This window comes from Symphalangus syndactylus, chromosome 1, assembly GCF_028878055.3.
Source record: "Symphalangus syndactylus isolate Jambi chromosome 1, NHGRI_mSymSyn1-v2.1_pri, whole genome shotgun sequence".
In the NCBI taxonomy this organism is placed as follows: Eukaryota; Metazoa; Chordata; class Mammalia; order Primates; family Hylobatidae; genus Symphalangus; species Symphalangus syndactylus.
In genome coordinates this window covers 133,768,586-133,790,935 of record NC_072423.2, presented here as the reverse complement: position 1 = coordinate 133,790,935, position 22,350 = coordinate 133,768,586, and the positions used below count along the sequence as shown (strand labels likewise).

Sequence of the window (22,350 nt, the reverse complement as noted above, 5' to 3'; positions counted from 1 at the left end):
TTACACCCTCTATAAATGAAGATTTGGCCCACAACTAGTCTGATTGGTTGCAAGAGTCAACCAATCAGAGGCTGAAGTGAAGTTAACAAAGTTACACATGAAGACTTGGCCCACAACCAGTGATTGGTTTTGGGAGGGGACCAATCAAAGGTACTTTCCATTTTTCATCTGTGATGCAGTGGAAAGGGGCCAATCTCCCATTTTAATGCATAATACTCACAATTGGCTAAAAATGAATTAAGAAATAAAATGTCAAGTTCACAAAAAAAATTAAAATAACTAAAAATGTTAAGTGCCCAGAAAGAATGTAAAACTCCTGAATATTATCAATAGATTTTAAAAATCAGTGATGAGAAATATTCAACTGTAGAAATTTTGTTATTTTGATTATATTGTCACTGAAACTAATTTACTTTCAAAATTTTCCCAAATTGGCTGGAGCCCAATGGAAGGGAAGCTCCAGCATTTGTAGTGAGGGTTATTGTGGGTAGGAGAAAGGGAGAAGAAGGCAGACTGGAAAATCTCTGTGGAAAGGGAATGAGAATTTATAATTTTAATTTGCTTCATCAGTCCTGAAGTAAAGAAATCCTTATTTGGAGAAGAAACAAAATCTGTAAGTTAGGCCGGGCACGGTGGCTCACGCTTGTAATCCCAGCACTTTGGGAGGCCGAGGCGGGCGAATCACGAGGTCAGGAGATCGAGACCACGGTGAAACCCCGTCTCTACTAAAAAAAAAAATATAAAAAATTAGCTGGGCGTGGTGGTGGGCGCCTGTAGTCCCAGCTACTCGGAAAGGCTGAGGCAGGAGAATGGCGTGAACCCAGGAGGCGGAGCTTGCAGTGAGCTGAGATTGCGCCACTGAACTCCAGCCTGGGCGACAGAGTGAGACTCCGTCTCAAAAAAAAAAAAAAAAAAAAAAAAAATCTGTAAGTTAAAAATGCAGCACTAAAATCACATTTTATAAGAGACTTGTATCCCTTCTCATCAGATGGGTTCACATGACTTTCCTAAGGTATTGAAAGGTTTTCTATCCGATGTTTGTATGTAATATCTAGAAGTCTGAATCAAAAGGTTACAAAAACTACAAATGAGCAATGAAATTTAGGGAAAAAAGGCTTAAAATAACCTTTCAGTATATGGAGAATCATTAAATGTTGGGTAGTGACCATTTGCTTTGCCTGGCCACTAAAACCCAAAAAGAATTTCAAGTCATAAGAGAAAAACTTCAATTATATGTAAGAACACTAGATATTTTTAATTTTCTGGCTATAGAAATGTTCATAGGCCAAAACAGTAAAAATAATTTATAAAGCACCTTCCTGAGAGTCTTTTTCTCCCTCAGTCTGTTATGAAGATGGTAAAAAATGAAATAGATGAACACACGTTACAACTTGGCTTCAAGAAAGGACTCAAACTAAATGTTCCTTTTCGGGTTTCTCTAATCCTACTGTTTTATGGTCTCTATTAAGAGGACCTTAATGGGAACCAATTAACTGTAAATACAGTGAGGAGTCTGGGCAATTAAACAAATGGATTACATTCACCCAGTGATTACACTCCAGCCATCAAATGATTATCCAGCATTGCCTACTCTGAGTCACAAATACAAATTAAATTCAGATCCAACAGCCTTGAAATTTCTCATTATACATCAACTGCCATTTGCTTGTCTCTAATGATTTTTTGTAGAAAAAAACAAGCTGGCATTATAGGTTGACATCACACATTTTGTATTTGTATTCAAGCCAAATAGCAGCAGCTTTTAAAATTCAAGTACATAACTAAATAATTATGGTGATTTCACAAAAAAGATAATACAATCTCCCAATTATAATACATAATTATACAAATGCCTTTCTCTAAATATAAAGTCACATAAAAATGTGTATTCTTGCTCCTTAACAGACTAAGAAATAAAAAAAGACAGTTGAGTAACTTCCATGTAAACATTTGATAGTCTTTATTCAAGGTAGCAGAGACCCTCACAGGAGAATATTCTTATCTCATTCTGATTTACATTTATTACTATCACATCTTTTTTTTTTTTTTTTTGAGACAGAGTCTCACTCTATTGGCCAGACTGGAGTGCAGCCGCATAATCTTGGCTCACTGCAACCTCCGTCTCCCAGGCTCAAGCAATTCTCCTGCCTCAGCCTCCTGAGTAGCTGAGATTAAAGGCGTGCACCACCACACCCAGCTAATTTTTGTATTTTTTTAGTAGAGACGGGGTTTCATCATGTTGGCCAGGCTGGTCTTGAACTCCTGACCTCCGGTGATCTGCCTGCCTCGGCCTCCTAAAGTGCTGGGATTACAGGCATGAGCCACCATGCCTGGCCTATCACATCTATTTTTAAATGATCATTACCTCATCTGCCTGGTATTGCTATTTTGTTTGCAAAGTTGGCACAGTGAGAAGCACTCCAGAACCACAGGGAGGCAGACAGTCTCTCTGGGCGTGACTGTGGGAAAAAAATTCTCAACTCAATGTAACTGTGAGGAAAATCTAAAAACAGACTTCAGGGACATCTTTAATGACTTCCAACTATTCAGCATAGAAGAACGTGTTCAGAGATCATGGGTGGAAAATTAGATTTTTTTCAGACAACCTGGCATGTACAGACTTTGAGGCCACCCTACAACCATATCTCTATTGTGACAGTCAAAGTTGTTTCCATTGTTAACTTGAAGCAGATGTTGTAGGTGTCCTATTAACATCCCCTGACCCTTACTTCTTGCGAGCACACTGGACTGAATTCCAACCATTTGCAGGTTTGTCAGAGGATTTTCTTTAATCCCATGACTTTCTGTGCCTGCAACATGATGAGCCTGAAGTGCTGATGAATCACTGTACCCCAGAAACAGACCTTACTCAATGACTGGCAAGAGCAGGTGTATAAACACCCCTCTCTCTCCTTTTGGGTATTCAAATAAATGGCTCCCAAGTTCCTCAACAGATTTGAGCCCTAATTGCCCACAGTGGTAACTTGCCCAAGAAATCCGTTATCTGCTTACTTTCCTACCCTGTCTCACTTCCCCTACTCTTTTATTCATGTTTCCTAGGATCACCTCCAGAATAAACCACTTGCACTTCAATTCTTTTCTCAGGGTCTGCCTTCAGGGCAACCCAAACTAAGAGACAAGAGAAAGAAACCCAGCAAAGTTAGGCAAATAGAGGACTTTATTGATAGGCTCCTGTAAGTGCAGGAAGAGCAAAGCTGCAGCTGGGACTTAAGAAAATGGAATCTTGAGCCTGGACATTGCCACCTCTTATTCTTAAGTATTGACCTCATGCTGTCCGACTGACTTCCTCCCTGGCTACAACCATGGCCACCAAAACACTGCTGGGCCTTTTGCCTCCCAGCTTCAACTTTTAACTGAGCCTCAGCTCAACACGTTCTCAAGAAAGAATTCTGAATGGTTAAACTTGAATCAAGAAAACACTTCTACTTTTAACATTTTGGGCTATAGGGACATGAATACTAGAATTGTTCCACCATGTAAGGCCAAGGAGGCAGGATCTCTAAAGCAATGGGACTTTTGGCATTGATACTTTTTTGAGTATTCCCAATGTATAAGCCATTTAAACCATGTGCTTGAAGTAAAGGCAAGGAAGAAATATTTTCCTAAAGAATGAGGCTGTTGCTTCCAGCCTGACAATAGGTAATGTTAATTAAATCCCTGCTATGCTACAGATAATACTATTTATCAATCGATTGATCAATCTATTGCCATCCATCCATCCTTCCATCCATCTATCCAACTATCTTCTCAATCCTCATAACAACCGTATGTTGTAGAAATTATCATTACCACCCTCTGCCCCCATTTCAGGTGAGGAAATTGAGGCCCAGAAAAATTAAGTAGTTTGCCCAAAGTCAAACAGGAAGGTGTAGATCCAGGATTGGGCCCAGGCAATCCAGGTCTAGAGTCTGCACTATGTCCTGTTGGCTCCTAGGGGAAGGGACAGCCACACAGCACAGTTGCCCACTGTGCACAGATGCACCCATGTCCACTGGCATCTTACTTCTCTCACTGCTGAAGTTCTGAGCATTATTTACTAAATTTATGAACAAAGTACACTTTGTTATGAAAATTACAAATGAACTCAGAAGAATTAAGGTGAGGAGGAGCTGAACAGACTGAGAGGCAAACGCTTTACTGAGGAATAGATGTGGCCTTCCTGGAACCCTAGAGTGCTAAAATGAAATTGGCCAATATATGTAAAATCTTCAAAATTTAACTGCCAAATGTGAGGATCCTAGAAGTATGCCTTGCCGTGAAAATGAAGGTTTTAAAATGGTTGAGTATTGCCAATGTATCAAGGTTACATAAAGTTAACATTTAAAGTCTTTATTTTGACATTTTATGATAGGCCATAAAATTGTCACAGTTTAACAGTTTATTATCTTGTTTTTAAATGTATTTTTTTAAATCCTTCTCCAAAGAGACGCTTGAATTTCAAAATATTGGCCTTTTAGCTAATAGTCTACTATTTTAGAGAAAATAATTTCTGGCACTTCAAAGGAAGGTTTTCTTGTGTTAGCATCGTGTCATTGCTTCTAGGGTTGTTATGAACAGTCTGAAATGCCAAGATCAAAAAATTAATACTTAAAATTAAATATAAAAATTAATAAATTACTAATAGCTAAATGAGTTAAGAAATAAATTGATGTAAAGGGATATATGACTGGTAAGGTCACTTGGAGTAACTCATTCACAAGAATAAGACAAATTAAATGTAGCCCTGCAAAATAATGAAAATGTTTATTTAATTCTTTTGCCCCTAATATGGTAATTTCACTTTCATATTTCCCCATTGTTTGAATCCTCTGACTTCTCCACTCTTTCCATTATCTGTTTACCCTCATCACATTGCTATCTTTTTTTCTTCTTTCCTTCTGATTTCTTGTGACCATTTTATCCATCAACCAGACTCCCTTCTACGCATATACTGTCATAATGTCTGAATTCGAGGAAAATATGTCTGTTTGTATAATTCTTAGTTAGTGCATAGAATATGGCACATTTATTATACAGAAAAGCAGAGCATCCACCCCAGCCTCAATGGCCTTTCCCTCGAGTTCTGCAGCTCTGTGCTGGGAGGTCCCTGTTCTACCCTGACTTTCTATATTATCCTGAGGACTTGCTATGCACCTGATGGAGACTCATTACAAGCATCATAGGGTTTTGTAATCCTTTACTCTTCTACACTTGACTGACACCATGGGTGTGTGTGTGTGTGTGTGTGTGTGCGTGTCCCCAAATTAAATTGAATTCTCCTAGTGGTAAAGAACTAAGTCATCTGCTCCTGTGAAGTAAATATTGGAATGTCCACTTGAGGGACAGATAAAATGATGAACACACATCTCTCCTTCCCTTTTCCCAGTTTCATTCCACAGATATTCCCCGCAAAAAACCGCACTTCCATTAAGTAACGGTCAGGCTGAGGGATATCTTCTGGCTTTACAATGCCAAGAGGAAAATTCTAGGTCTTCCAATGTCACAGCACAAACTCAACCCAGCCAAACTATAGCTCCTACTTTTCACCAAATATGCTGAGCCTATTCAGAATTGAACTGAAAGATTTAATTTTCACAATTCAGAAAGACACTCTGGAGATACACCAAAAGTTTGGAGGCACAGAAAAATAAAACACCTATTTTACAGAAGAATTAAAGGCATTGAACATCCCCTAGCAGGGGTGTGGCCCTATTCTACTAGTTGCCCAGTACACTGTTACGCTGGGCCAAGCCCTGACGTTTCTTATTGTGTCTGTTATTAATTTATTGCCTGTTGTCCTTAATGTACTCTTCAATAAACAATGGAATTCCTTTAAATATTTCTCCTTTAAAGTGAGCACAATATTAAGCTTTCTCTATACATGGATTGGAGGGACACTGCAGGAAGAAGAGGTTTCCTGCGATTTCTGACATGGGCCACAAGTAGGCAGTATAGGTATAGGACTAACCAGTAGAGCCTCTCCCAACCATAGCCCATTCTCCCACTGCAACCCTGCAGCCTCGGCCTGGTGATCATTTTTCTTCAACCTTCTCAAACAGAAACCAGAGCCCCTGCGTAGCCTGCACCCTCTGAAGGCCTCCTGCTTGTGCAGTTCCTGGACTCGCCCCCTCTTCTCCCTTCCCTGTGGCCCTTAAACTCTGAAGGGCACCTGTGGCAGCTGGACTCCCACTATGTGCTCACACCGCGGATGCTGATGCCTTGCTCCCTCACCTGCACGTCAGAGGGTTGCTCCCAGCTTGCCCAGCAGCTCCAGAACAGCTTCAGCCTGGACCATCCAGCCAACTTCTCTGCTGCCTGTTGGGCTACCACACCTTTTCCAATGAAATCTGAACCCCTTCCAAGTTTATCCTTCCTTGGTACTGTCACTCAACCCTAAAGTACCATGTAGTTTTCTTACATCTTATAGTTACTCTTTTATCATAATTATTCTTCATATTAAACTTCCCCTATTTAGCCCACTGCATCATTTCTATCTCCCAGTTGGATCCAGGCTGCTATACTTCATTCTAAGGAGATGTGGGGCTAACGTGCCAACCGTTAATGTTTAAAATAGACTATTTCTTTGTTTCACATGTGTTGATTCCTGAAGCCATTTAGGGGATTATTCTTTTTTAAAGAAATACGGTGCTACATTATGATTTCTTGAATATGGACACAAGTACTCTGCACCTCCTTCCATCTATAGATAAATGTATTTCACACATTTGGGCTGGCCCTTATGTGCTTTGACCAATAGAATACGGCAGAAGGGATGTTTAGTGACATCCAAGGCTAGCCCCAGTTGGGCCTTGCAGCTCAGCTTTTACTTTCTTGGAATGTTACTCCACTACTGTCATGTAAATGAAAGGCCACCTGAAAAACATCCGAGGGACTCTAAACAAGCATCAACACCAACTGCCTTATTAGTGAAGCCATCTTGGACTGCCCAGCCAAGCCAATAATTCAGCCAAATGCATCCACATGAGTTCAGGGGAACCAACAGAGGAATAATCAAGCAAACCTATATAAACCATTGTGGTTTTAAGCAACTAAATTTTGGGATGGATTGTTATGCATCCAATAGATAACTGAAATATACATCTCCCCATCATCAAATGATTCTAATTTCTTAATTATTCAATACATTAATTTGTGGTAAATACATGAGGAAACTTCTTTTGACCACACCCCTCCCACCCTCAGAAAAACATGTTAAAGTATCACATCTTATCACTATGTATTTTCTCTTGCATCTTGTTCCAATAGGAAATGGGAAATACTATACATAACAACTAGGTATTAAATGTTCAAAATGACAAAGTAGATAAATAAACATGAAGAAGGAAATCCAGTGCTTATGATTCACTTTTACTTGTAAAAGTAAAGACTATAAAAGGGCAAGAGAAAAAGAATGTAGAGACTGAAGATAAGTGATTCTGAATTTCCAATTGATAAAAGAAGCAAGGACTTCCACTGGCAGAATCAATCATCAGAGAGCTCTCTTTCTTGCATTTTGTGATTCTGAGGAGTTCAGAACAAATCAGACTGAAAAATGCATAAGGTACAATGGCATTATGTACCTACATTCACCCATTTTTATTATAACTTTTAGGTTCAGGGGTACATCTGCACGTTTGTTATACAGGTAAACTGCATGTCACAGGGGTTTGTTGCAGATTATTTTGTCACCCACCAGTAAGCATAATACTCAATAGGTATTTTTTCTGATCCTCTCTCTCCTCCAACTTTTCATCCTCAAGTATATTTATATTTTTTAATTTTTTATTTTTAACTTTACTTGTAAATATATAGTAGGTGTATATGTTTATGGGGTTTATGAGATATTTTGACACAAGCATGCAATGAATAATAATCACATCACAGTAAATGGGGTATCCATCACTTCAAGCATTGTGTTAAAACAATCTAATTATACTCTTAGTTATTGTAAAATGTATAATTAAATTTTTTTAACTATAGTCACCCTGTTGTGCTATCAAATATTAGTTCTTATTCACTAATTCTATTTTTTGTACCCATTAACGACCCCAATCCCCCCAATCCCTGCCCACTACCCTTCCTAGCCCCTGGTAACCATCCTTCTACGTTCTTTCTCCATGAGTTCAAATATTTAATTTTTAGCACCACAAATTTTTATTCCCACACAATTTTTAGTCCCATATTTCACTTCTTTGGTTAAGTTAATTCCTAGGTATTTTACTTTATTTGTAGCTCTCGTAAATATTCCTTTCTTGATTTCTTTTTCACATTGTGTGCTGTTGGGGTATAGAAATGCTGCTGCTTTTTGTATGTTGATTTTGTATCCTGCAGCTTTACTAAATTTGTTGATCAGTTCTAATAGCTTTTTGATGCAGTCGTTAGGTTTTCCCAAATATAAGATCATATAATCTGCAAACAAGGATAACTTGACTTCTTCCTTTCCAATTTGGATGCCTTTTATTTATTTCTCTTATCTCACTGCTCCAGCTAGGGCTTCCAGTACTATTTTGAATAATAATGATGAAACTTGACATCCCTGTCATGTTCCAGATCTTCAAGAAGAGGTTTTCAATTTTTCCCCATTCAGTATGATGCTAGCTGTGGGTCTGTTGTAAATGGCTTTTATTATGTTGAGGTATGTTCTTTTTGTACCCAGGTTTTTTAGGGTTTTTCATCATGAAGGGATGTTGAATTTTATCAAATGCTTTGTCAGCATCAATTGAAATGATCATATAGTTGTTGTCCTCCAGTCTGTTGATATAATGTATCACATTGATTGATTTACATATCCTTGCATCTCTGGGATAAATCCCACTTGATCATGAGGAATAATCATTTTAATGTGTTGCTGGATTTGATTTGCTAGAATTTTGTTTATTTTATTTTATTTTATTTTTTTGAGACAGAGTCTCTGTCACCCAAACTGGAGTGCAGTGGCGCGATCTCAGCTCACCTCAACCTCCACCTCCTGGACTAAATCAATCCTCCCGCCTCAGCCTTCCAAGTAGCTGGGACTACACATGCACACTACCATGCCTGGCTAATATTTTGCATTGTTAGTAGAGACAGGGTTTTGCCATGTTGCCCAGGCTGGTCTTAAACTCCTGCACTCAAGCAATATTGGCCTGTAGTTTTTCTTTTAATTTTCTTTTCTTTTCTTTTCTTTTTTTTTTGGAGGCATCTTTGTCTGGTTTTTGTGTCAGGGTAATACTGGCCTCACAGTGTAAGTTTGGAAGTATACCCTCTTCCTTCATTTTTTGCAATAGTTTGTGTAGGATTGGTATTAGTTATTCTTTAAATGTCTGGTAGCATTCAGCAGTGAAGCCACTGGGTCCCAGGCTTTTCTTTACTAGGAGACTTTTCATTATGGCTTCTATCTCATTACTTGTTATTGGTCTGTTCAGGTTTTGAGTTTCTTCATGGTTCCATCTTGGTAGGTTGTATGTGTCTAGTAATTTACTCACTTCTTCTAGATTTTCCAGTTTATTGGCACACAGTTGTTCATGGTAGCCACTAATTATTCTTTGAATTTCTGCAGTAACAATTGTAATGTCTTCTTTTTCATCCCTGATTTTATTTATTTGGGTCTTCTCCCTTTTTTCTTAGTCTGTCTAAAGGTTTGTTAATTTTGCTTAACTTTTCCAAAAAACAACTTTCCATTTTGTTGATCTTTTGAATACAAAACAATAGTTTTCTTCATTTCCATTGCTTTCATATCTGCTCTTTATTATTACTTTTCTTCTACTAATTTTGGGTTTTGTTTGCTTTGGCTTTTCTAGTTCTCTTAGATGCATCATTAGGTTATTTATTTGAAGTTTTTCTTCTTTTTGGTTTAGGCACTTATAGCTACAAACTTCCCTCTCGGTACTACTTTCACTGTATCCCATAGGTTTTGGTATGTTGTGTTTCCATTATTACTTGTTTCAAAAATTTTTTCAATTTACTTCTTATTTATTCATTGATCCACTGGTCATTCATGAGCATACTGTTTAATTTCCATATGTTTGTATAGTATCCAATATTCCTCTTGTCACTGATTTCTAGTTTTATTCTATTATAGTCAGAGAAGATGTTTGATATTATTTCGACTTTTTTTAAATGTTTTAAGACTTGTTTTGTGACCTAACATATGGTTTATCCTTGAGAATAATTCATGTGCTGAGAAGAATGTGTATTCTGTAGCCATTGGATGAGATATTCTGTAACTATCCATTAGGTCCATTTGGTCTACAGTGAAGATTAAGTCCACTGATCCTTCACTGATTTTCTTTTTTTTTTTTTGAGATGGAGTCTCGCTCTGTCGCCCAGGCTGGAGTGCAGTGGCGCGATCTCGGCTCACTGCAAGCTCCGCCTCCCAGGTTCACGCCATTCTCCTGCCTCAGCCTCTCCGAGTAGCTGGGACTACAGGCGCCCGCCACCACGCCCGGCTAATTTTTTTGTATTTTTAGTAGAGACGGGGTTTCACCGTGGTCTCGATCTCCTGACCTCGTGATCTGGGAGGTCTGTCCAATGCTACGGGGTATTGATGTCTCCAGCTATTATTGTTGATATGGTTTGCTGTGCCACATCCAAAATCTCATCTTGAATTGTAATCCCTATAATCCTCACAAGTCAAGGAAGAGACCAGGTGGAGGTAATTGAATCGGGGGGGGGGGGGAGGGAGGCGATATCCCCCAAGCTGTTCTCATGATAGTGAGTTCTCATGAGATTCATTTTGTGTTTGGTAGTTCCTCTTGCATTCATTCTCCTTCCTACTGCCTTGTAAAGAAGGAGCTTTGCTTCCCCTAGTCTTCCACCATGTTTATAAGTTTCCTGAGGTCTCCCTAGCCACACTGAACTGTAAATCAATTAAACCTCTTTCCTTTATAAGTTACCCAGTCTCAGGTAGTTCTTCATAGGAGTTTGAAAACAGACTAATACAATTATATTGTTGTCCATCTCTCTTTCTTTCACTCTAATAATATTTCTTTTATATATCTGGGTGCTCCAGTATTGGGTGCATATATATTTACAATTGTTATATCCTCTTGCTGAAGTGACTCCCTTATCATTATATAATGACTTTCTTTGTCTCTTCTTATAGTTTTTGTCTTGAAATATATTTTTTCTGATATAAGTATAGCTACTTCTGCTCTGTTCTTTTTTGGCTTCCATTGGCATGGAATATCTTTTTCCTTCTCTTTATTTTCAGTCTATGTTTCTTTAGAGGTGAAATGCATTTTTAATAGGCAACAAATCATTTTGTCTTATTTTTTTGTCCACTCGGCCACTCTGTCTTTCGATTGGAGAGTTTCATCCATTTACATTCAATGTTATTATTGATAAGTAAGCACTTATTCCTGCCATTTTGTCATTTATGTTTTCTGGTTGTTTTGGGGTATTCTCTTCCGTTCTTCTTTCCTGTCTTCCTTTTAGTGAAGGCGATTTTCTTTTATGGTATGATTTAATTTATTACTTTTTACTTTTTGTGTATCTGTTGTATATTTCTTGATTTGAGGTTACCATGAAACTTGCAAATACTATGTTGTAACCCATTATTTTAAACTGATGATACTGATGGCATAAACAAACAAGCAAAAAGAAAACATAAAAACTGTACACTTTAATTTTGCCCCCCCACTTTATAGCTTTTTATTGTCTCTCTTTATATGTTACTGTGCTATGTCTTGAAAAGTTGTTGTAGTTATTATTTTTTATTGATTCATCTTTTAGTCTTACTTGAGGTAAGAGTAGTTTATACACCACAAGTACATTATTATAATATTCTTTGTTTTTCTGTGTATTTACTTTTTGAGACGGAGTCTCTCCCTGTCACCCAAGCTGGAGTGCAGTGGCACGATCTCCGCTCACTGCAAGCACTGCCTCCCGGGTTCATGCCATTCTCCTGCCTCAGCCTCCCGAGTAGCTGGGACTACAGGCGCCCGCCACCATGCCTGGCTAATTTTTTGTATTTTTAGTAGAGACGGGGTTTCACTGTGTTAGCCAGGATGGTCTCAATCTCCTGACCTTGTGATTCGCCTGCCTCAGTCTCCCAAAATGCTGGGATTACAGGTGTGAGCCACCATGCCCAGCCTGGGTATTTACTATTACCAGTGAGTTTTGTATGTTCAGATGATTTCTTATTCCTCATTAATGCCCTTTCATTTCTGATTGAAGAACCCCCTTTAGCATTTCTCATAGGACAGGTCTGATGTTGATGAAATCCCTTAGCTTTTGTTTGTTTGGGAAACTCTTTATTTCTCCTTTATGTTTGAAGGATATTTTCACCAGATATACTATTCTGGGGTAAATTTTTTTTTTCCTTCAGCACTTTCGATATGTCATGCCACTCTCTTCTGGTCTGTAAGGCTTCCACTGAAAAGTCTGCTGCCAGATGTATTGAGCTCCATTGCATGTTATTTGTTTCTTTTCTCTTGCTGCTTTTGAGATCCTTTCTTTATCCCTGACCTTTGCGAGTTTGATTATTAAATACCTTGAGGTAGTCTTCTTTAGGTTCTATAACCTCCTATATATGCATAATATAATATATACATTTATATATATATATACATTTAAATGAGTACTATCCTTTCAAACTTTAGACTAACAGGAAATAACAATCACTATTATCTAGTGAGTGCTTACCATATGCCAGCCAGGCACTGTTCCTAGCACCAGGCATGTATCACCTCATTTAATCTCACAATAATCCTAGGACATGGGCACTATTATTATCGCCAGGTTGCAGATGAGGAAACTGAGGCACAGAAAAATTCAATCATTTAAAACTCTCAATAGCAGATCTAGGATTAAACCCAGGCCATCTGATTCTAGAGCTTGTGCTCTTGATAATGACCTGTCTCTGTCAATACTATGGTCTTTTTCCAATTATGCTTATTTTTGAAAATCCCTGCCCAAATCTCATATTGAATTGTTATTCCCAGTGTTGAAGGTGGGGCCTAGTGGAAAACGATTGGATCATGGGGGTGGATTTCTCATGAATGGTTTAATACCATCCCCTTAGTGCTGTTGTTCTGACAGTGAGTGTGTTCTCACGAGCTCTGGTTGTTTTTAAAGTGTGTGGCATTTCCTAACTTCCTCTCTCCTGCTCCTGCTCTGGCCATGTGATGTGCCTGCTCCCCCTTCACCTTCCACCATGAATGTAAGTTTCCTGGGGCCTCCCCAGAAGCAAAGAAGGTACCAGGATCATGCTTCCTGTGCAGCCTGCAGAACCATGAACCAGTTAAACCTCTTTTCTTTATAAATTATCCAGTCTCAGGTATTTCTTCATAGCAATCCAAGAATGATCTAACACATCTCTTTGTTGAAATTTCCCTCAGGGCCACTTTATTGGTCACTGAAGAATACATATTTCTATAATATATAATCTCTACACATTTTATTTTGTTAAAATGTTAACATCCTACTTGACCTCATTTACTCACTGTTGTAGTAATTATGTAATATATAAAGATAAAATAAGCAAAGAGAAAACAAAATAAAATAGACCCTACCATCGAGGTACTTACTATCTCAAATGAAAAGCATTTTCTTCAGGCTTTATTAGGGTAAAAATCAGAAAAGTTCAAAGATATACTAGAACTCAATAAAAATATACACTAATTTTTAACATATTAATATGAAAAAAATTACTTGTTTTCACTTCAATGATTCAAAGTGTTTCTTAAGATTCTGCCAGTCGACTCCTCTAGGGAAACAGTGGTGAACAAAGGAGACACAAGTCCTATGCTCATGAAGCTTGTGTGTAGTGGAGAGACACACTGTAAGCCAATTCAAGTACAACATAAGGCCAGGTAGAGGCAAAGACTATGAAAAAATAAAGCAGGATACAGGGATAGAGTCTGAAGGGAGGTTGCTATTTGGGGCAAGTGATCAGAGAAATCCTCTCTACATAAATGGCATTTAAGCAAAGAGCAGAATGAAGTAAAGAAGTAAACTCTGCAGCTATCTCTGAAGGAAGAGTATTCCAAGGAGGAGCATTTTGGAGATCTGAAGGAACAGCAAGAGGGAAAAGGATAGGGAATCAAAAATTTGTCACAACAGAAAGAAATAATTTTCTTTGTAATACGTTATTTCCAGTAATGTTTATAATCATGCAAGCACTGGATCATTCATGTAGCAAATATTACTTGTGAGTTTTAAAGTACCAGACTTAGGACTGCTGGGGATTGTGATGAACAAAATCATCATTGCTTATCACAAAATCAACAAAAAAATCAATTGTGTGAAGGAAAAGTACATGGAGTGTGTAGATCAGAGGAAATACACCTTGTCTAAGGGGGTTCAGCTGAAGGCAGGTAAGAGTTAACCAGATGACAAGTAGAAAAGAGTATTCCAGGCAAAGGGAGCTGCATGTGCAAAGGCCCTGTGGTCAGAGGGAGCCCAGTTGAAACAGCTAGGAATTGTTAAAGTTTGGTTTGTGGTAAAGCTGAAGAACTTGGCAGAGGCCAGAGAATGCAAGGTTATCTGCTTGGTCTTTGCATGAGCAGCTGGAAATCACTTAAGTGTTTTAAGCCACTTAAAATTCTCAAAATTTTGAGTGTATTATAGCTTTCTTAAGAATTCTATCAACTTTATGTATCAAAAAATTTTTTTTTAATTTGAGAAGTGCAGTTAATAAGCATGCTTCACTTTGTCTCTACTTAACCAGATTTACCTATAGGTTTGTTTTGATCCATCCAATTTAAAGTTCATGAGCTTCTCTTTTAATTATCTAGTGTCATAATATGAATGGGATTATACTAAGCCATAGAGTAATAATTCCCATTCCAGGAATAGTTGAAGTTTTCCATTTTTATTGGAAAACTTTTATTGTATTTTATACATCATACTAGCTTCATAAATCCCATATATGTTCTGTGAAGAACTAGCTGAAAATGCTTCCCAGAGCCTCAAACTCTACACTCTTCTAAGAAAATGAAGTTGAAGGTGGTGTCTAATTTTCTTTTCTGGAATTGGAGGAAGACATAGAGATAAAAAATGGAAACAAGTACCATATTTGGATATTTTTTCCCTTGAGAAGGATAACAAAGACCTGCCTAATAATAAATCACATCAGATAAATGAAAAGAACCTTTACTGACCTTCTGTTCTAGTACAATTGCTCCAGCAATGTGCCCACAAACTCTTTCTCTAGCAGCTGAATACAGAATAAATGCTCTGAGGCACTTCCTACAAGAGTTGACAAAGAGACCTTTCTTCCATTCAATAAGTTAGTATCTGAGGAAGCAAAAGCAAATGGAAAGGGCAAAATGACATGGGGACATCAAACTCTGGGGACTCTGCAGGGAAGGGAAAGGGGTGCCTAGGCATCTCTATGGCATCCAAATGTCCACAACCCAGGTCCACATTTATAGGCTCAGACAAGCTTAGAAAAATTACATGAAAATAATTACAGAATTACAAAAGAATTCTGGAATGTTGGGACCCTAGCCAGACTCCTATTCACATTTCGTACAAGTCTATGGCATCATACCTCAAGCAATGCCCCTCCAGCTCTCTGCCTGGAGGGCCCCAGCCCACGCCCTGGCATGCCATAAGCACCTGGGCATAAGCTCCCCAGAACAGCCCTCAGTCAGATGCTGAGGATTCCCCCTTGTGATTGGAAAAAAAAATACTCCAACCTCTCATCCGACGCACAGGGCAACTCTAAAACATCCTGTACACCAAGCTAGTCCAACCCCCGGCCCACGGACTGCATGTAGCCCAACACAAACTCAAAAATCTTTCTTAAAACATTATGAAGTTTTGTTTTTTTTTTTTTTCAATTTTTAAAAGCCCATCAGCTATTTTTAGTGTCAGTGTATTTTGTCTGTGGTCCAAGACAATTTTTCCTCTTCCAATGTGGCCCAGAGAAGCCGAAAGATTGGACACCCCTGCTCTACACTATATCCCAGATAATACTCTATGAACCTAATTATTAATGTTCACTGTACTGGCTGCTTTCCCTCCCAATCTCACTTCACCACTCTCCTAACAGTGTTTCCTGGGACCTCCTCCTAAATAAATTTCACTCAAATTCTTGCCTCAGATTCTGCTTTTGGAGAATCCCAAACTAAAAAAGAAACACAATATGATGTAGGACTGAGTTCTTTTAACTCCATATTCAGTTAAGGACATCAAAAACTAGCAAGAAAGATGGTTTGTGAGCCTGAATTCATAGTAAAACCTATCAGACAAGGGGCATTTCTAATAACTCGGAGAGATGAGAGAAGGGAGTAGAAAGAAATTTTTAAAGCAATTTAAAAGAATAAGAAGTTGACAGAAAGATAAATGGTAGTAAGATATACTGCACATGCTATTAAAACAATCATAGTACACATACATGAAATAATAGCTTATCTATATAAGTAGGTTCAGCTTACAAACTCTTCAGTTAATTTAAAAATTAAATGAAAATGTGAAGCCATGTTTGGGCTAATACGGCAAAAAAGTTGTCATGTTTTGGATTTCTTCCTACATATTCTATGGATTCTCTCTCTTTCTCTTATACACACACACACACACACACAGTTGATACTATCATATGAGCAATTCTAAACTTAATTCAAAGTCTCAGGAATAAAAATATGCTTTCACCAAGTATGACCAGCAGAAATTTAAGTTTGTGTTTTAATTGTTCCATAATTTGACTAACAATCAAATCTGTTCAGAAATATATGATTATTTGACACTTTTATGATCAAATTTTATTATTTATTTTATAAAAACAGTACACAGTGAAACAAAAGAAAATTATTCTTCGGTCAGCAAGTAATGAGTAGGTCAGCCTTACTGTTAAGAGGTTAAGTAGACATCACATAAGCTTGCAGCTTACAAGGTACATATTAGCCTGCCACAGCTTCTTTGCATCGTCTCATGAAACCAGTTTCAAGAATAAAGATGTAAAACATTTCCAGTAAGATAAGTGAAAAGTCACCCTCTTAAAACATTATTCTGAACACTTCTGCATAAAAGGACTTTGTAAAATTAGGCTGTTATTTTTAGACAACTTCTACTCTTCCTCAAGAAGAGTCGTGTTTAATTCTATCCCCAGGACTCAATTGTACAACTATAAGCTAGATTTAAAAAAAAAAAAGTGTCTTGATTACTTGACCTGTTGAATCAGATTTCAGAATATCTCCCTGAAATCTGCTTTTCTACTCACTATCACAACTGTTTGCTAATTTCAGCAGATTCAGACAAATGACATGTGATCAGTAAAATAAGATTCTTACTTCATAATAATTAATGGCTTGCAAAGGAACCCCCAAAGTATGCGAAAGAATTTAAGTGTCTCGATTTATCAAAATACAAACACTCATTTATCCAAGAAGCAACTTACTTTGTAAACATATGTTTAAGTATACATGTCATTATTTATTCATTCATGCAACAAAGTTTCTTCAGTGCCTATTATTTGCCAGATACTAGGATAGGTATTAGGGTACAAAAATCCTTGCCCTGCACTTGAATGTTTATAGGTAGAAAAGAGAAAAAGAGTCATACACACAAGTGGGTACAATAAAATGTTCCAAGTATCATGTTGGGTAGCATATCTATTACTTCATTCTCAGATTCATTCAACAACTATTGCACACCTACTATATGCCAAGGATCATTTCAATTTACAATTGATAAAAGTAATCCCCATGAGGGGCATGATACCTTAGAAGAAAGATTATTTTTGTGGTGGTTGTTTTAAGCACACATAATGATCCTCAATTCTAGTAATGTGTATTACCTAGATAATTGAAAAAAACTTATAAAATAAGCTTTCTTTCCTGAAATTCTCTTTCCTTTGCAAGTCAATAATAGAAATGAAAGCCCAAATCAGTTAAGTATGATGTTTGAGAGCCATAAAAGAATTGTCCTTACCAAGAATACAGGATTGTTCCAACAACAGACGTGAGTTTACTGTTTTCTTGTTTTTGCTTTGCCAGGCCAAAGTCAGCTACAATTCACAAAACAATGCAGTATGTTATTATATTTTCCCAGAGTTAGCGTTGTTCCTTAGCATTTGACAATCTACACAATAACCACCACACTTCATAACCCAAGGCTTTTCTTTTCTTAATGCTATATATTTTGATATAATGAGGTTTATCATTTTAAAAAAACATAAAATAAGTCTTGCTGACTGAAACATAGGACAAAGTACTTATTGAAATTGTGATTCCATTTTTTAGATTATCCTTTATAATTTTTAAGTGAACAGAATGAATCTAACATTTGGCATACGGCAGTCATGACCTCGTCAGGCTAAAAGAAAAGTAAGATACACCCGAATAAATACCATGAAGGCCTGAAAACCTAAAATTAACTGGTGACAACGTGTACTAATCACAGTACAATTATGTTCAAAATAATCTCAAAATATTTATATATCAACAAAATATTCTGATTTTTATCACAGAACACCAAATTTCTATATTTAATATTAGCACAATCTTGTACTTTTCAAAATATCTTCAGGTACTTGTCTTTTTTTCTCTGTTTTTTTTTTTTTTTTTTTTTTTTTGAGACGGAGTCCTGCTCTGTCGCCCAAGCTGGAGTGCAGTGGTGTGATCTCGGCTCACTGAAACCTCTGCCTCCTAGGTTCAAGTGATTCTCATGCCTCAGCCTCCCAAGTAGCTGGGATTACAGGCACGTGCCACCATGCCCGGCTAATTTTTGTAGTTTTAGTAGAGACGTGGTTTCACCACGTTGGCCAGGCTGGTCTTGAACTCCTGACCTTGTGATCCACCTGCCTCAGCCTCCCAAAGTGCTGGGATTACACGCATGAGCCACCATGCCCAGCCTGTCTTTTATAAACCACTCAACAACTTAGGTCAAAATGATAAAAACAGATATTTTTCCTATCTGTATGCTACAGATTCAAGAACTTATTGGTGTTGAACACTTTTCATGTACCTATCTGCCATCTGGGCATCTTCATTTAAAGAAATGCACTACTTCATGAATTTGCATGTCATCCTTGTGCAGTGGCCATGCTAATCTCTGTATCGTTCCAGTTTTAGTATCTGTGCTGCCACAGTGAGCACCTGGGTATCTTCCTTAGTGAAGTGGCTACTCAAATTTTTGCATTTTTCATTAAGTTATTTATTTTCTTATTTTTGAGTTTTAGATACAAATTATTTATCAGATATACAATTTGCAAATATATATATTTTTTTTGAGATGGAGTCTCGCTCTGTCATCCAGGCTGGAGTGCAGTGGCGCAATCTCGGCTCACTGCAAGCTCTGCCTTCCAGGTTCACACCATTCTCCTGCCTCAGCCTCCCGAGTAGCTGGGACTACAGACGCCTGCCACCACGCCCGGCTAATTTTTTTGTATTTTTAGTAGAGACGAGGTTTCAATGTTAGCCAGGATAGTCGCGATCTCCTGACCTCGTGATCCACCCACCTCGGCCTCCCAAAGTGCTAGGATTACAGGTGTGAGCCACTGCGCCCGGCCTACAATTTGCAAATATTTTCTACTAGTCTACAACTTATCTTTTCATTCTCTTAATGTTTTTCAAAGAATAGAAGTTTTAAACTTTGATTAAGTCAAATTTATTAGTTTATTTTACATGTTATGGCTTTGATGTTATGTCCAAGAAATATTTGCCTAGCCCAATACTGCAAAGACTATATCCATTTTTTTCTTCCAGAAGTTTCATAATTTGAGTTTCATATAGTGCTATGATCCAAGCTGAGCTAATTTTTATATAAGATACAATACGTAGGTTGAGGTTCTGATTTTTTTATGGCGATTTGCAACTGTTCCTGAACCATTTGTTGGAAATAGCCCCTTCCTCTCTCCGAGCACCAGATTTACATATTCATCTGGATAATCAAAACTTTCACTTAAGGGTCTCCTAGGCATCTCAATATTAACACACTCAAAGAGAATTCTCAATGTCAACCCAAACAGCAAAAAGATTATGACTTGCCAAAGGCTCAGATGATTGTTAGCAGTTTTTACCAACGAATTATGTTTTAATTGAGGTATGTGCCTTAATTGCTTTTTAGACATAATGCTATTATTACACACAAATGACTATAATATAATGTGAACACAACATGTGTACAAACTGGAAAACCAAAAAGTTTACGTGACTTGCTTTATTGTAATATTTGCTTTATTGTGGTGTTCTGGAACAAAGTCCACAGTATCTCCAAGGTATACCTATAGATGCTATTCCTGTATTCTTTATTGGGTTGCCTTTAACACTTTGTAGTTAATGTTAGTACTAGTTAAAAATCATTTTAATACATGAAAACATGAAACTTGTCCTGTTAAAATTACTCAGTGGTTTCTGTCTCATGGATTAATCCTGACTGATATAGTTCCTCACTTTCCTTTACCACAGCAAAATCCTATTGTTTCTACAAAAAAAGTTATATATATGGAGAGAGAGTGAATTAGGCCACCTCTCATCACCTCCACTGAAGTTACAGTTTTGAAAAATGTTTACCAGTTCTTTAACATTCCTCCCTTCAGGAAGGGAATCTTAATTATCCTTCTCTTACGTGTGGATGAGACTTGGTAACTCATGGCTAATTAACTGAATATAGCAGAACTGATGAGATGTTACTTCCAAGGTTAGGTTATAAAAAGACTGTGCCTTCCAATTGTGTTGTGCTCTCTCTTGCTCACTGACTCTCTTTCAGAACCCAGCCACCATGTAGAATAGTAAAGGTTATTCTGCTGAAGAGGTTACATAGAGAAGAGCAGCCCTTGAGGATAAAAGGCCAAATGGAAGAGAAATGAGGCACTCACTCCAGCCAAAAGCCAGAACTCATTGCCAGCCATGGTAGTGAGTTTTCTTGGAAGCTGACCCTCCAGCCCCAGTCCAGGCTTCAGATGATGCATCTCTGGCTGACAGTTTGACTACATCCTCATGAGAAACCCTGAGTCAAAATCACCCAGATAAACTGCTTCTGGACTCCTGATGCTCAGAAACTATAAGAAAATAAATGTTTCTTATTTTAACCCTCGAAATTTCTGGGGAATTTGTTACCCAGCAATGGATAATGAATACAACTGCTATCATCCTAGTCCATGCTGCTGTGACCTCTCACTGAGGCTACTGAGCTATTCCACCTGAACAGACTCCCTCCTTCCATCTCTCCTCATGAAATATAATTCTCCACTTCAGATCCCAAATGATCTTTTAAATATCTAAAGCAGCCATCACGATTGTCCATTTACTCATTTGTCACTACTTACAAGGTTAAAATTCTACAAAGACTTTTGATAAATACTAAGAATAAAAGCCAAACTACTACCAGGTCTATATGACCATACATGATCTGGGCGTTCAGATTGACTTTTCTAGTACACACTATAAAAAGGATGCCCTCTCCTTCAATATTCTTCTATTACATTTATTTAATTCTTAACATATTTCATTATCTGAAATTACTTTATGTATTTATTTAGTATTTTTTCATTCATTTAGGGTCTGTTGTTTTTAACTAGTATGAAAGATCCATGAGAGGACTTTGTATTGCTTATCCCTGTAGATTGATGGATACATATCTTTTAATACACGTATATGTACATATATATGCATAACTATATGTATATCCATCTGTCTATCTATCTATCCATCCATCTATCTGTCTGTCTAACCTCTCCACCTAGTAGTACTATTCACATATAGGACATATTAGAAGACTAAATCATATAAGGTGGTGTTAACAACTATTCACAAACTAGATGGCTTGCTATCTTTCCTTTCCCCTTTTATGTACTGGAGAAAGTTAGTTAAAATTAAGCAACCACTATAGAAAAAATTTGCATTCAATATTCACAACCTCAATAATTTTAGGGAGCCCACTATAATTTTAGCACACAATTCTTGACCAACTTATAACCAAAAATAATGCTTTGACTTTTCGTTCTAATGCTACATAAGCGTCATCTTATTCTTATTAAAATGTCATTTATTTTGAAAGGCAAAAACTGAGGAGCATTACAATGATTTTATTCACTCCAGTTAATTTAGATAATAGCAGACACTTGGGACAGATATCCGTAAAAAACAGATAGTTGAGAAGTATTCTTAAAATGAGCAAAAATTAATATTGTTTGGACATTTGGGAGACTTTGGTGGTAACAGAAATGTTTCTATTACTCTTTCCTCATTTGTGATCATATTTGGAGAAGAAGAAAGTGTTTTATTTCAGAAATTGTACTCATAAAAGCATTCATATGCTATTATAGGTATTCGAAATGACAACAGAAAACATTTTGCATACAGCACATTATGAAAAAAAATATAGGATCCAAAGAAATTCTCCCCTTTGACAGAACAAATGATATAGAAAATGTTAAATTCTATAGCACGTTTAGACTACAGCCCTACAATTACCAGCCTTCAT

General features: G+C 37.4%; 1 protein-coding gene and 1 non-coding gene across 20 annotated transcripts in view; both read right to left on the bottom strand.

The window, feature by feature from the left end:
* NEK10 (NIMA related kinase 10) overlaps positions 1–22,350 on the bottom strand; it is a 251,860-nt gene that overhangs the window by 132,034 nt on the left and 97,476 nt on the right. For 16 of the 19 annotated variants that reach the window (XM_063637016.1, XM_055285235.2, XM_063637000.1 and 13 more), the window contains one exon: positions 17,857–17,932. In XM_063637016.1, the coding sequence (XP_063493086.1) occupies positions 17,857–17,932 (76 nt within the window). The other 3 variants (XM_063637027.1, XM_055285349.2, XM_063637024.1) reach the window with 3 other exon arrangements.
* On the bottom strand, positions 18,919–19,022 carry LOC129461214 (U6 spliceosomal RNA). The gene has a single exon (XR_008650424.2). It is a non-coding gene; the product is annotated as a U6 spliceosomal RNA (small nuclear RNA).